General features: G+C 39.8%; 1 protein-coding gene across 4 annotated transcripts in view; it reads right to left on the bottom strand.

Moving 5' to 3' along the window:
* LOC127379632 (protein Dok-7) overlaps window positions 1-13289 on the bottom strand; it is a 35310-nt gene that overhangs the window by 12951 nt on the left and 9070 nt on the right. The window contains exons 5-10 of one of the 4 annotated variants that reach the window (XM_051429484.1): window positions 11771-11890; window positions 6858-6956; window positions 5715-6517; window positions 3380-3428; window positions 2576-3214; window positions 729-817 (exon numbers count right to left, since the gene is read on the bottom strand). In XM_051429484.1, coding sequence (XP_051285444.1) covers window positions 729-817; window positions 2576-3214; window positions 3380-3428; window positions 5715-6517; window positions 6858-6956; window positions 11771-11890 — 1799 coding nt within the window. The remainder of the gene's footprint in view (window positions 1-728; window positions 818-2575; window positions 3215-3379; window positions 3429-5714; window positions 6518-6857; window positions 6957-11770; window positions 11891-13289) is intronic. The other 3 variants (XM_051429485.1, XM_051429486.1, XM_051429487.1) reach the window with 3 other exon arrangements.

Below are 13289 nucleotides of genomic sequence, written 5' to 3'. Positions count from 1 at the left end.
AGCTCTGGTCGTAACCCACAGACATATTCCCAAAATATCTAATTAGTAGTCCTATAAAAACAGAGAATAACTTCAACAACCAAAATATTAAAGCCCGTGTTCCTGTCCAAAACCTGCCAAAGCAAGAAGGAAATATCACAGGTTTCATTCATATCAGGTAAATATGTCATTTAATCGTGATAATATAACGCCAACATAATAATATAACACCATAAAGTTGAATAATGGCAACAGAGTACTTCTGAGGTCATATTATTCAACCCTAGTGTACTGCGGCTTGACTTTTCTTCCTGTTGGCTGAACAAACACCTCTGACATGTCTCGTCACACCCCCACATTAAAGTCTAAAAAGCGTAAGGTTATGCTTAAGAGCACTGCATATACATTAAGTACAGTACTGTAATCATTACATCACACAGACTGAGAACATTATAGACAATCCCGACTTTCTCAACCTCTTATTTCAACTAAAAGGGAAAGAAGTTCAAAACAACAAAATGCTGATTGAACATTTTATGTTCAATTTCAGATATTACCCCAGCCTTTTTTAAAAACTGACCTATCAGCTGCTATTCATTCTTTATAATCCCCATCAAATAGGTATTCCCATATCATCAGTCATTTCCCTAAAAATGTTTAGCTGAACTCAGAGCACAATGAGTTACACAGTCAAAATGTGTGAGCAGTTGATAGCATAAAGCGGATTAGAGAGTTTTGGATTGGCCTACCTCTGAGTTCCTCTCCGGCGCCCGGCTCTCCATGATCTCATAAGCAGGATCAGCTCTGCGTCTTTCCTCTTTACTATTAAGCCTTTTGTCTGGCAGGAGAGAAAAATATAGTGTTTTAAATATAAGAAACTAAACTGCAACTTTTTTTTGTGCCAATAGCCAGGGCAGAAAATAATCCCTCATTGTGTTTTCTTAAATCCAGTTTGTGAATCAAAGCAGACAAGGACCTCTCTGGGTATGAATGCATCAATTCCTGCAGATCCAGCGATGTGAACAAATAACATTGGATTGATTCATCATTTCACAATACCAAAAACTATTATACAAGTGGAAATAAGCTGTATTAATAATATGACGTGCAAGGGACAGACATCACAATCTGCATGCAAGAGGTTCAACGTGCAGCAGACATATTAATGTGATTTACTAACATTTAAACACTAACATAACACTGTTATCACTAATACTTTATCACTTTTATGATGTAGAAAGCCTTTATATGGTAACCTGACTGATACATCAGCACTGATATAATGGTACGACTAGGAGTGGATTTTTAAGGTCAATGCAATTTCTTGTTACTTTTTGGTCAACATTTATCTGCATTGTATATCAGCTCAGCAGATTTATTGCTCCGACTCTGATTGGCATATACACTCAGTTTTCAGTTTATTAGGTATATCTAGCTGAAACTAATTCAGTCTAATACAACAGTCTTGCAATAAATCCTTCCTTCTTGAAGGTTGTAATGTTCAGTTTTTGCTCAAACTGTTTTGGAGAGGTGGTAATTCAACTGTATGGAGGCTGTAGATTGTTGTGCTGTTGAACTGTATTGCTTTATACAGAGAGCTCTTTCTATTATTCACCTTCGCTCGGGGTGGACAAAATAAGACACCCATCAATATAAAGCAATGCAGGACTATTAAACTGCATTCGTTTCATCCAGGTGTACCTAATGACTGGCACCTGAGTGTATATCATCTAAAAAGTAACAAGACATTTCAGAAGAGAAATATTAAAGATAAGATTCTGTAGGTTTGAGATACTTCACATTGTCGCTATTACATAGTTTGTCCACAAGAGAGTGCTGTTTATTTTTCACAAGTTATCAGAAATATTTTATCTTGAAGAACATAATAAAACGATTTTGCGCCATTTTCCAATAAGGCACTCTTTATAAAGGGTTTATTAGTTTTAACTGAACGAAAATAAATAATACACTAATGCTTAATAGCTCAGTTATAAGCCATTAATTAATTAACAGGTTTTGTGTTGGTACGCTGAGAAACAATCTTTTGGTTGGGGTTTTCTATTTGGTAATAATGCTGTTATAAATGTGGGTTATTAATCAATACATTTTGAATAGGTTGTTCGTAAATGCCATTTTCCAAAATGTAACCATATGGCTATGTTGGTCAAGGACATTTATCACAACCAGGCAACACAAAGGCTGGCTTATAACTCATTTAGAAGGCATTATTAAAGGATTTATTAAGCTTAATAAAGACAGTTACAACTTATAAACCCATTATTACAGGGGCCTTATTTGAACAGTGGTACTGATTCTCTAGTAGTCTATCAATCTTTTCAGATTTTCTCTCTTATTCCCTTCTACTTTCCACAGCCCTCAGAAAGCTCAGTACAAGCTACACAACAAAAAGAAACATCACAGAGTGCAGAAAGAAAACAAGCAGTTGATTAAAAAAAAGAAGCCAGGAGGAAAGTGTGTTTTTTTTTTATTGATGATAAAGAGAACAACAGGGCAGAAACAAAGAGGATACATTTTAAAGGAGTGAAGAGGAAAAGGACACCAAAGGCAGCGTAGAAGCTTTGAAGAGGCCTCTTACCTTCACTGGTCACTGTCCGACCATTCATCTCTTCATACCGATACTGCCCGGCCACACTCCGTGATCCATCACTGTCAGCTTGATAGAGCAGTCCCTTATTAGCAGCAACTTCATGTTCTTGGCTGTTCTTCAGGCGCAGCCCAATAGGAAAGGGTTGGAAAGTGGAAATGTTACTGCTGAGGTACATTGCAGCGGGTGCGGCCCGTGGAGGAGGGTGGCAGTGCTCTCCTTGACACTTGAGACAGTTTTCATAAATGACAGCGCTTCTATCTTGCTGTGGATCTTGTGGTGGTACACAGGTGCCAGCTGGTGCAGATTTGAGCTCATTTCCAAATCTAGGACTCATTGACTCATACAAGTTCAGTCTGTTAGTCTTTGCCTCTGGCTGCCTATCTGTGTTTGGAAATCCTAACAGATCAGCTAAGAGACTGGCTAATTTCTCTCTTCCTTTTCTTGGCAGCGGTAAATCCTCACTCGTCCTCACTATTGGCTTCACTTCGCTGAGGATGCTTCCAGATCCAGGGAAGGCGCAGGATTTCTCCAGAATTTTCTTCACTGCAATATTGTATTCATTGGCAGTGCTGAGGCTGCATGGTGATTTGTCAACACTTTGATCTGCTGGATTGAAAATATGATGTTCTGCAGGCAAACAACCCTTCAACACACTTTGATTTCTGTCCGAGATCAAATCAGTAAGCTGTGGCTGCAAACCATGAATTCTTTCTCTTCGACACGCACATTAACTTCTCATGCAAGCAGGAATCCATGCAGTGTGCATACAATATTTCAACTGATTACACTTACCTGGTATGGCAGGTATCACTGAACCACTACCATGGATGTACGGTGTTCCCTGTGAGAGACATAGAACATTATACACAAACTGCCTTTATTAGATTATGTTTGTGTGAACTATAAATGAACAAACATCTTGGCCTGGTGTTTAAATATGAGGCATTTTAAAAGGAAAATATTGGTAATTTTATATATATATATATATATATATATATATATATATATATATATATATATATATATATATTTTTTTTTTTTTTTTTTTTTTTTTTTTGTCATGTGTCATGAAAAGTACAGTGCATTAATCCATCTCTCAGTACTTCCTGGCTTCCACAGCCTGTCAGCACAAGCTCATTTGTTCGCACTAAAGTTGTAAATCTGGCAAAATGGGTCACAAATAACATTTTAAAAAGGCTGTGTATTTTCCTGGTCACTAGTTTAAAACAAAGGTTACTCAAACAGGAGTGAATAATGCATTTGTTGTCTATTTTCAGCTGCAGATTAGGTACTCTAGTGAGTATTTAAAGCAGCAGGACAGTATAGTATGTGGGATCAACTCAAAATAAACTACAGTAGACATGTTCATGGTAATGAAGGAACATGTCACCCAGTGCAGCGAAGTGGCTCGTTTAGACATATTTGATAGTTTATGGACAACAAGGGAGCTTTCTTGGTTTTTGGTCTTTTCGTGGGATTTGTTGAAAATAACACATGTACAATGTCTCCTGCTTTATCCTCCAAAAACTCACCCCAGTGGAATGTTTCAGTTTCAAAGCTGTGAGGTGTCTGAAAGTCATGTTGCTGACTGCATCCATCACACAGAGCATATTCCACACTTTGATTTTTCTTGTAGATTTACTACCCACACTCCCCCTCTTCCCAAACCAGCCAGACTGTGTGATTGCATTCACGCTATTAATTATGCTAAAATGATCTCCATGCATAAATATATTCCAAAATGTGAAATGACATTTGTATTACGGTTTCGTTATGGTTTAATGTTTTCTTTTGAACTAGACCTTTAACTGTGAGCCAATAAACACTACAGGGGTGGATTGTGTTGCTCACGCTGAGGGTGATAAATGCCCTCCCACACTGCTCCTGCCTGATCCATCAACTTCTAGCCAATAACTCTCATGTTTAATTGAGTTCCCTGAAGAGTGACTGAAATGAGAAAGAATATTTTATTCAGGTAATCAAATGCAATTTGCATTCTTAACTAAATGCACTACCAGCAGGTGGAGCTATATGTTTAGAGTATTCAATAAATTTGACTGTTATGCACAAAAAAGCTTTTAGTTGGAACCTTTAAAGAAATTTAAATTATAGCTCAAGCAAAGCCTTAAAGAGTGGAGCCCTTACATTTGTAATGCAACAACGATATTTGATAATGTACTGCAGATTTCTACTGAAAATCATCACAGATACGAAGAACATCCACAAGTGTAAAACTAGTATAAATTATGTAACACTATCACAGCCATGGCAGGATTGATCTCAAATACAGATTTATCCTCAAATCCAACATTTCTTTCTTCACTTACAGCAATTTATCAAGCAGAAGTAGAAGAGGAAACAATTAGTCAATTAATGGAACAGTTGTTTATCAGAAACTGCAACTATTTTAACACAAATGTGAACACTTTCTTCTTCTTCTTCTTCTTCTTCAATCACCACCAACTCCATGACCACCAATCTAAGCAGAAAAGCCCCTCGGAGACAACTGAACCTCATAGTTCATATAAAGAAGAACAACTTGTGTATAAAACAAATAAACTGGGATTACATTCAGTTTGGAGTTTACATATACTTCTAAAAAAAAAAAAGACAGCAGTCCCTTAAGCTCAACAGTATTAAGTTCAGCAATAAATAGGCGAAAAACTGCAAGTCACTCACAACTCCCAAGGTCTGAATCTGCTGGATACAACAACAGTGTCAAACTCAATTGGCTGCTGAAATGCTAACTTGTTACACAGATGGGCCGTGGCACTGTTTGTTGTTGTGACACCAAATGCAGGGCAGCATCACCGGCAGCCTGCACGATACCACAAAGGTCATATTGACAGCGTGCTACAGAACAGATGATAGAGTGATGATAAGGCCTGTTCACACAAGCTGCTACTGTATGACAGGGAGTTATACAACAGAGCACGTTCAGGACAAAACTGAACGGGGAAGATGCCTTTATTTTTCAGGGTTCGAGGCAAGCAGATGGCCAACAAGAATAGAACTACACCTGAGTCTGAGCTTAACTCAAAGTCTGTTTCTGGCAGAAAGGGTAAAAAGGGACAAAACATTTTTCATAACAAGATTTTAGTTGGCACAGAAAGATTTTTCTACTCACCTTAAATCCACCACACACTGAGCAGATGGTCACGATGGTTTTGGAGACAGACGTGAGAGAGCTGCAGATGTGACAGGAGTCTGGATGCTCACTAGAGGGCGCCACCTTTTTCTTACTCTCCTCTGAGGGGTCTGGTATGTGTTCACTTATTGACCGTCTTTTAGTAGTTTCGGCGTGACCCTCACAGGTCACTGTGCTGCTTTTATCTCCCTTTTCTGAGTCTGTTGTGAGGCCTGAAGGCGCAGGAGTGTCCTGAGTTGGGGTGCTGGATTCATTGTCTTTGGCACCCGCACCTCCCTCCTGTAACAGATTCCTGGGAGAGTCATAGAGATACCGAAGTGATGTTGGTACCTGGTATTCATGTCCAGGGACAGTGAGGCAAGTACAGGGACTCAGGTCTTGTGCCAAGTGGGGAGGCAAGCTGAAAACAGACCCAAAGTCCTCCCAGGGGGTGATATCCAGGCTGCCTGTGTAGGAGGAGAAACTTCCAGAGTAAGAGGAATGGCTGCCGGTGGCGATGCCGCTGTCAGATGAGCTCTGGCGGCCGATCTCCTGAAGCTGGCGGGGCAGCTTGGCAGCGGGCCGGTTCCCACCTCCCTGGTTGACAGACAGCTTCTCGATGCTCTGCAACGCCGCTTTGGCGACCACGTGGCCGACGTTTTCGGATGGGTTGGAGGCCGGTTCGGTCCAAATGGCCAGCCGGCTGCCAATGCTGCAGTCCGATTGGCTGGTGTCTGAAGTGTCGGAGGAACCGGATATGCTGCGGTCGTCTCCCCCAGCTGACGGGCAGTACGAGGACGAGGCTGCCAAGAAGACAACATTAAAAGTTTTATTAATCAACAGCTTTAATGAAAAAAAATGCTTTCATCAATAAAGCTTTATTAAAGCATTATAATATCATTATGGTTGTTTTTCCTCAGCCACCTTTCTCCCCGATATCCACTACATAATAATAGGAACAATAAATCACCAGTGTGAATAATGTCAAAACTTAATTTAAATCCAAGAACAGCATTATTAAAAGCCAATGTATCATTTATGCTCTTTGGTGAGGAAGAGGGATCCCTGCAGTAAAACTTTCAGCTATAGTTTCAACTTATTTTTTACTTTGAATCACAACACAACAGCTTTAACATGACCTACCTGTGCTGCTCCTGTGAGAGAGCATGCTCAGTCGTTTCTCCAGCTCCTGGGCCTCGTGGTTCAGCCTCTCCTCCGAATTCGCCTGACTGGCACTGGGGTCTGTTTGAGAGAGTACGCACAAAACAAACAACGACAAGGTTACGTTAGTGAGTTTCGCTACTGAGACGTGGGATCAAATGTGATGCAGCGGAGCATTTTGTGCTGCGGTGACACGGACACAGCTGTGAAAACACATCCAAGCTACTCCAGAGAAACAAGAAGGGACACTTTAAACCACGAGGGTCTCACTTGTCTTTCTGTGGCATCATGAAAATAACAGCTAACAAGATGTTAGGGAAAATAATACCAACAAATACTCTGGCAGGAGTGCTGTGTACTATTATTTGGTCATAGGCCTTTGGACGAGCACAGAAAAGGGTCACCCAGGGGAACACCTTGCAGTATTTGTGCAACACTACAGGGTTTATTAATAGCGCTGCCACGTGGCTCTGTTGGTACGCGCGTTGCTGCTGGTGGCTAAAGATTGTTGGTGCTGTTCAAGGATCCAATGTACCTTGGACAATTCAAGGTCAGCTCTAACACTGGATCGATTGTCTTTTATCTATCCAAGCCTGCAACAGTAATGTGGTAAATGTACCAGAACTCTGCAAACGGTTCAGATCACATCCTACACGTTGAGTATCGACTTACAGTACACAACAGTTCTCAACTTAGAAAAGGATAGACTAGATAAACTCATAAAAAAGGCGTATGTTGATTAAATTAACTCTAACTGGAAGACAAAAAGCTGTATGTGCTACTGGTATTTACTTATACCAACTTCAAGAGGCATATTCCTGAATTCATAAATGTATCTGACCCCCTACTGCAGTCTAGTGTAGACAAAATAAAATTATATTCACATTTTTTAAGCTTAAGGTCTAAACTGAAAACTTTAGAGCAAAGATCCCAAATGTTTGTACAAACATTTAAATGTTATATTCATACAGTTTTATGTTGATTATAAATCTCTTTTGAACTTGTATCTCAAACTAGAAGACTAAAGCTCTTTGCCCTATTGTTGTGTACCAAAAAGCACATCATACAAGCATCACGAGAAACTGATTTCCTGGGTTCCCTGCTGAAAAATAGATGTGCACGATCCAACTCAAGAATCCAAAGAGACATAGCTTGGTATTTTGAGGACATTTATCATTTTTGAAATGGACTCACATTATACTTTGTAAATTGTAGCCAGAACATTCTCATTTTCTAATTATAACTAGATATTCTTTTTAATGACGAAAACATTCTTTCTCCTTAATGACAAAAAATTTGTAAACGTTTTTTAACAATGCCGGTTCTGAACTGCTGTAGTCTCTGTGTAGCATGTAAATTAAGTGTACAGAGTGTATCAGCAGTTTAAACAACACAAACTGATAGAAAGGGTTTTGTACCTCCTCTGTCAACAGTTACAAGCTTTGAAAAAATTAAAGTTTACTACATCATCTCCGCTGCCTGCTGCTGTGTGCTTTTAAGCTCAGAGATTCAACATCATACCTGCCACCTCATATTCCATCTGCACTTTATTTAAGCAGGTTTCCCTGCCAATGCTGCTATGTAACAAGCGGCATGACAGCACGACCAAATGGAGCACCGCCAAAGAGATCAGAAAGGAGTGTGTCTTGGGTAATATCTGCTTGACTAACAGGTGTCGCAGCCTATCACACGCTGTATTTTTGCAGCTTGCTCATCCCAGCTAAGCTCCACTAACGCCTCCTCCCCTCTGACAGCTACAGTAGCCAGAAAATCCTAATTTGGTCAAAGACAACAGTGATCTGTGAACAGGCTTTAAAAAAATGTGTCCACACTACATTTCATCATGCCTCTCATTAGGGGATAAGGAATAAAAATAAATTTCAGCAGCACATATTGCACTCAACAATAGTCTGTTATACAGAACCATAAAATATTGTAATAACCATACAGTCCAAGTTTATATAAGTCACATTTTTAAGGAATAGTTGTAGTATTCTGGGGAATAAAGATACAGCTGGTTAGCTTAGCATAGCATAAAGACTGGAAACATGGTGAAACAGGTAGCATAGCTCCGTCCGAAGCAAAGGAAACCCACCTAACATGTTAAATCATGTTTGTTTAATCCGTACAAATCCTAAGGATAAAACAACAGCTGGTTCCAGCTACATATTTAGGGTAGATGAATGAGAGTGGTATTAATCTTCTCACATAACTCTCAGCAATAAAGCGAATGAGCGTAAAACTTTTCCTAACCAGATTAATTCTAAGTGTGATTTTTCATACGTAGCTAAGGCCAGGTAAATCTAACTAACTCGTCAGCTACATTTTCAACTTCATCTTCATCTTCAAGCAGCTATTGTAATCTCCATTCCCTATACTGTCATCCACAGGGCGGCTTCATCATTTGTCTGCAGTTTTTCTAGATGAATGTTCTAATGTAAGTTTAAAATGCGCCCCGCGGAATAAAGCATGTATCCTGGAAACTAAACAGAAAGCAGGAGAGTTAAAGGCAGAGAGAGGTGGAAACGGTGCAGTATGTAAGGGTGACAAAGAGATAAGTGAGTCTGGGAACATAACAGCAATTAATCAACATAAAGGGTGGAGACATTCAGTCAGGAGCTGTGTAGGACAGAGAGGACTGAGAGGTGAACCACAAGTGAGAACAAGAGCCACAATTAGGGGGCTGAAAAGAGGAATAAGAATATAAAATGAGAGGGAGTGGAGGGGAGAGTGGAGGGGTGGGTGGCCGCGTATGAAATGAAACGGGGGGGGAGGCAGCAGTGGAATCCTGTGGATGAGGTTACATACATGCCCGGAGTGATTAGGAGGCTTTGGCTGCTCTACTTGTGTGAACTGTGACTTTGACCCCTTGCTCTCCCTCTGACATCCTCCCTGCTATTTATTCTACTACGGACCACAATAATAGGAGTATGAGCTCAACCTGTGATTGGGCGGCGAGATGTGTGAAAACCAGAATATCTACAAGCCCCCACAGCTGCCCGGTCCACATTTCCTGTTAAGTTGCACGCTGGGTGAGAAAATGTTTTAAAACTGCTAGAGTGGAAAATTGAAGGTGTTGAAAGTGGACAGCAGGAGAGCAGAGAACAGCTTTATTAATATTAGATCTAGCTAAATGTTATTAAAATAACCTAAATAGGAGAAATCACATTCTTTGTATGAAAGACCATTTCTACTATTTTTATTTTTTGGATGATATGTTTATAATGGAAAGAGTGACAGGAAAGATTAATAAAAAAATAAGAAAACATAACTTCTGTAGATAGTTCATTGTTCCAGCATTTCTTTGTCCATGTACAAACAGTTAATTTTAAATTTAAACCTGCAATTATTTATTTTTGGCCACTTGAGGGCAGCAGAAAGATGCTCTAAACACAACTCTGACATATTATCGCCTTAAAGCAACATAATTATTGATGTAGTCATGTTTGTGTCCACATATATATATATATATATATATTCACTCTCCTTTTAGCAGTTTTTGTTTCCACCAACTTCTGAGGGGAATATCTGTGTTTACCAGCTGGCCGCTAACTGTGCCTGTCTGTAGTTTGGTGCTGAGCAAGTGGTGTACAGTGGGGTTATCACTGTTTAACTGAAAACCAAAAACTGCATGTTATGACAATGCTTAATCTCTCCATAGAGCTGAGGGGAGCTGCTCTCAGAGTTTGTCACTACGTTTAATCTCTTTCACATTGTGTCATTGTCATTGTTAGCTTTAAGAGCTGGGATAATCTGAACGTTTGGGAGTTTTCTTAACTATTTGATTAATTGGTTTGAATATAAACAGGAAACTGTGACTCGAACATCTTCAAATTGCTTGTTTTGTCCAACCAACAGTCCAAACATCATGGATTTTCAGCAAGCAAAAACAGCAAATCCTCACAAATGAGAAGCTTGAACCAGATAAAGTTTGGCATTTTTCATGGCATGGCATGACATTTTGTGGATTCATTTTCTTTTAATCCACTTTTAGCACTGGAATTAAATAAACAATACTGATGTCATTCACACAAGTTCTCACAGTAAGTGGCAGAAGAACAGGAGAGAAGAAGAGCTGAGCGTTGACATGCTAGGGCTCAGTGCTCATTATACAGACAAACCTCACTGTTACAGACCAACTATTGCTGTATTCTACCCTATTAACTCTGTGGACTTTAGTTTTCCTATATTCACAAATTGTCTTTCACATATTGGGTTTATGTTTAATCAGTGTGATTCAAATCTTTGGAGAACTGAAATCTTGCCAGACAACCCTGCTGTAATAATAGTAAAAAAAAAAAACCTAATGGCTATTTGGATCGCAGCCTATGCTCCAGCTCGCCCACCAGTAGCACAACACCCTCAACTATACATAGACTACAATTGAATTTGGTGCCATAATCACAGTTAGTACAGTAGTTATCCTCTTACTGATGTTTAAGGTGACCCTAAGCTTTACATTCACCACAGTACACTTAAGTCAGGGGTTAAGACGTTTGACTAAAATTATAAATTGCTTCAAGGGGATTATCCAATTAAGTAAAAAAAACAGCTGTCAGTCAAAATGTAGTCACATCAAAGCACATCCATCCATGGAGGAATCCTCTGACTCATTCTGCCAAAAGTGGTTGGATTCCAGGAACGCAGCACACCTAACAGCTCGGATAAATCCCTGGAGGCACAGGAGGGGAGCCGTGCAAAGATTGCTACAATTGCAATGGTCAGTGTTGACTTAAGTGTTTTGCTCATAGTGCTTAGCAACAGCACAGCTATTAATTATCCAAATAAGCATCATATAGAGATCCATTTTTCTCTTCAAATAATAGTTGCTTTCTCTCTCAGTGGGTTTTCCAGCCCCTTCTAGCTAAGCAGCTTTAAACACCTCTGGTACTGACCTGGCAGAACTGGCCGCAGACCAAAAGGGCCTCTGGTGGGGGAGATGCCTCTGACGATGCAGTCGAACAGAAAGCTGATCTGCTCGCTCTCAGCAGATGTGAGCAAAAAAACACCGGCCCCTGTAGAAAGCAGAAATTATTAGTGTCACATTATTATCTCTTTTGCAATATTCTAGGGGGGAAAAAATAATTATTAAGATTTTACTCCTCAGGTAGTAATACATAAGAAAGATATCAAAAGATTGGCTGGGTATTATTTGAAATGTTTCAATAGGAGCGCCAATATGATTTAAACCTGGTACGCCAGCTTGTATGACCAACAAAACCAAAAACCCCAATATTTTCTTAGTTTACTATCACACAAGTCAAAGAAAAGCATCATATCCTCCTAACTAAGAAGCTGGAACCTGAAAAAGTTTGGCATTTTTTCTTGAGCAAGAGTCCACATCCAGGCTAGCAGTTCTATGTGCACAGCTGTCCATTGAGCTAATGCTCACAATGACAATTCTAATATACTGATGTTTAGCAGGAATAATGTTTATGTTCACCATCTCATTTTAGCATCTAAGCAAGCTAATGTTTGATTATTAGCACTGAACGCAAAGTACAGCTGAGGCTGATGGGAATGTCATTAGTATGTAGTTGTAAACAAAAGTATTGGAGTTCTACTTTGAGCTGATGATGGCGCTATATTCAAGAGTCAGGGGACCGAAGTTGTTACAATACAACATCCTGAGGGGGGGGCATAACATTTTTACCAAATTTCATGACAGTCCGTCTGATAGAAGTCAAGAACTTACACTGAAACCAACAAATGTTAACTTCATTGTAGCACTGTATGAAAAGTCAGAGCATCACCAAAGTCATTAACTAGGCCCCAATATCTATCTATCTATCTATCTATCTATCTATCTATCTATCTATCTATCTATCTGTCTATCTGTCTATCTGTCGGTCTGTTTGTCTGTCCAAAATTTGTGGCAATCCATCTAATAATTAAAAGTATTGAGGTTTGATACCCAGCCCTGGTCATGGCTGCTCTATAGATTTCATAATAAGTCAAAAAGAAATCTAATTTCCTCTTTCCTGCTTCCAGTTTGAATCAATCTAAAATTGTGTAAAGGTTAAAGGTCCTGCTCCGTACAGGGTCTCTTGACCTCCCCCTGCCAATACAAATGGCTGTCAATTACAAGGTGTCACCAATAAAGGGGTCGCTGTGTCGCCTTGTCCCTCAGACCACCCATGTCAAGGCAGACCTCAATAACAATCCCAACACTTCCCTGGCTGTGAGCAGGGTCAAAGGTCAGCAGCAGTCGAAATTGAAGATGTACTGCCGGCTTAATGCTGCTGGATCTGATTAAGAAAGTATCTCATCTGAAACTCTCCTCTGGCACAGAAACGGCTCTGGTTGACTCTGAGGCTGCATTTCATTTCTTCAGATATTGAGGAAACACATGCACTCATGTCATACTTCCATAGCAGGAGACTGAACATCAGGTGCACTGCCAAAAGCTAGAGT

This window comes from Dicentrarchus labrax, unplaced genomic scaffold, assembly GCF_905237075.1.
Source record: "Dicentrarchus labrax unplaced genomic scaffold, dlabrax2021, whole genome shotgun sequence".
Taxonomy (NCBI): domain Eukaryota; kingdom Metazoa; phylum Chordata; class Actinopteri; family Moronidae; genus Dicentrarchus; species Dicentrarchus labrax.
This window is presented reverse-complemented; position numbering and strand designations above follow the sequence as displayed.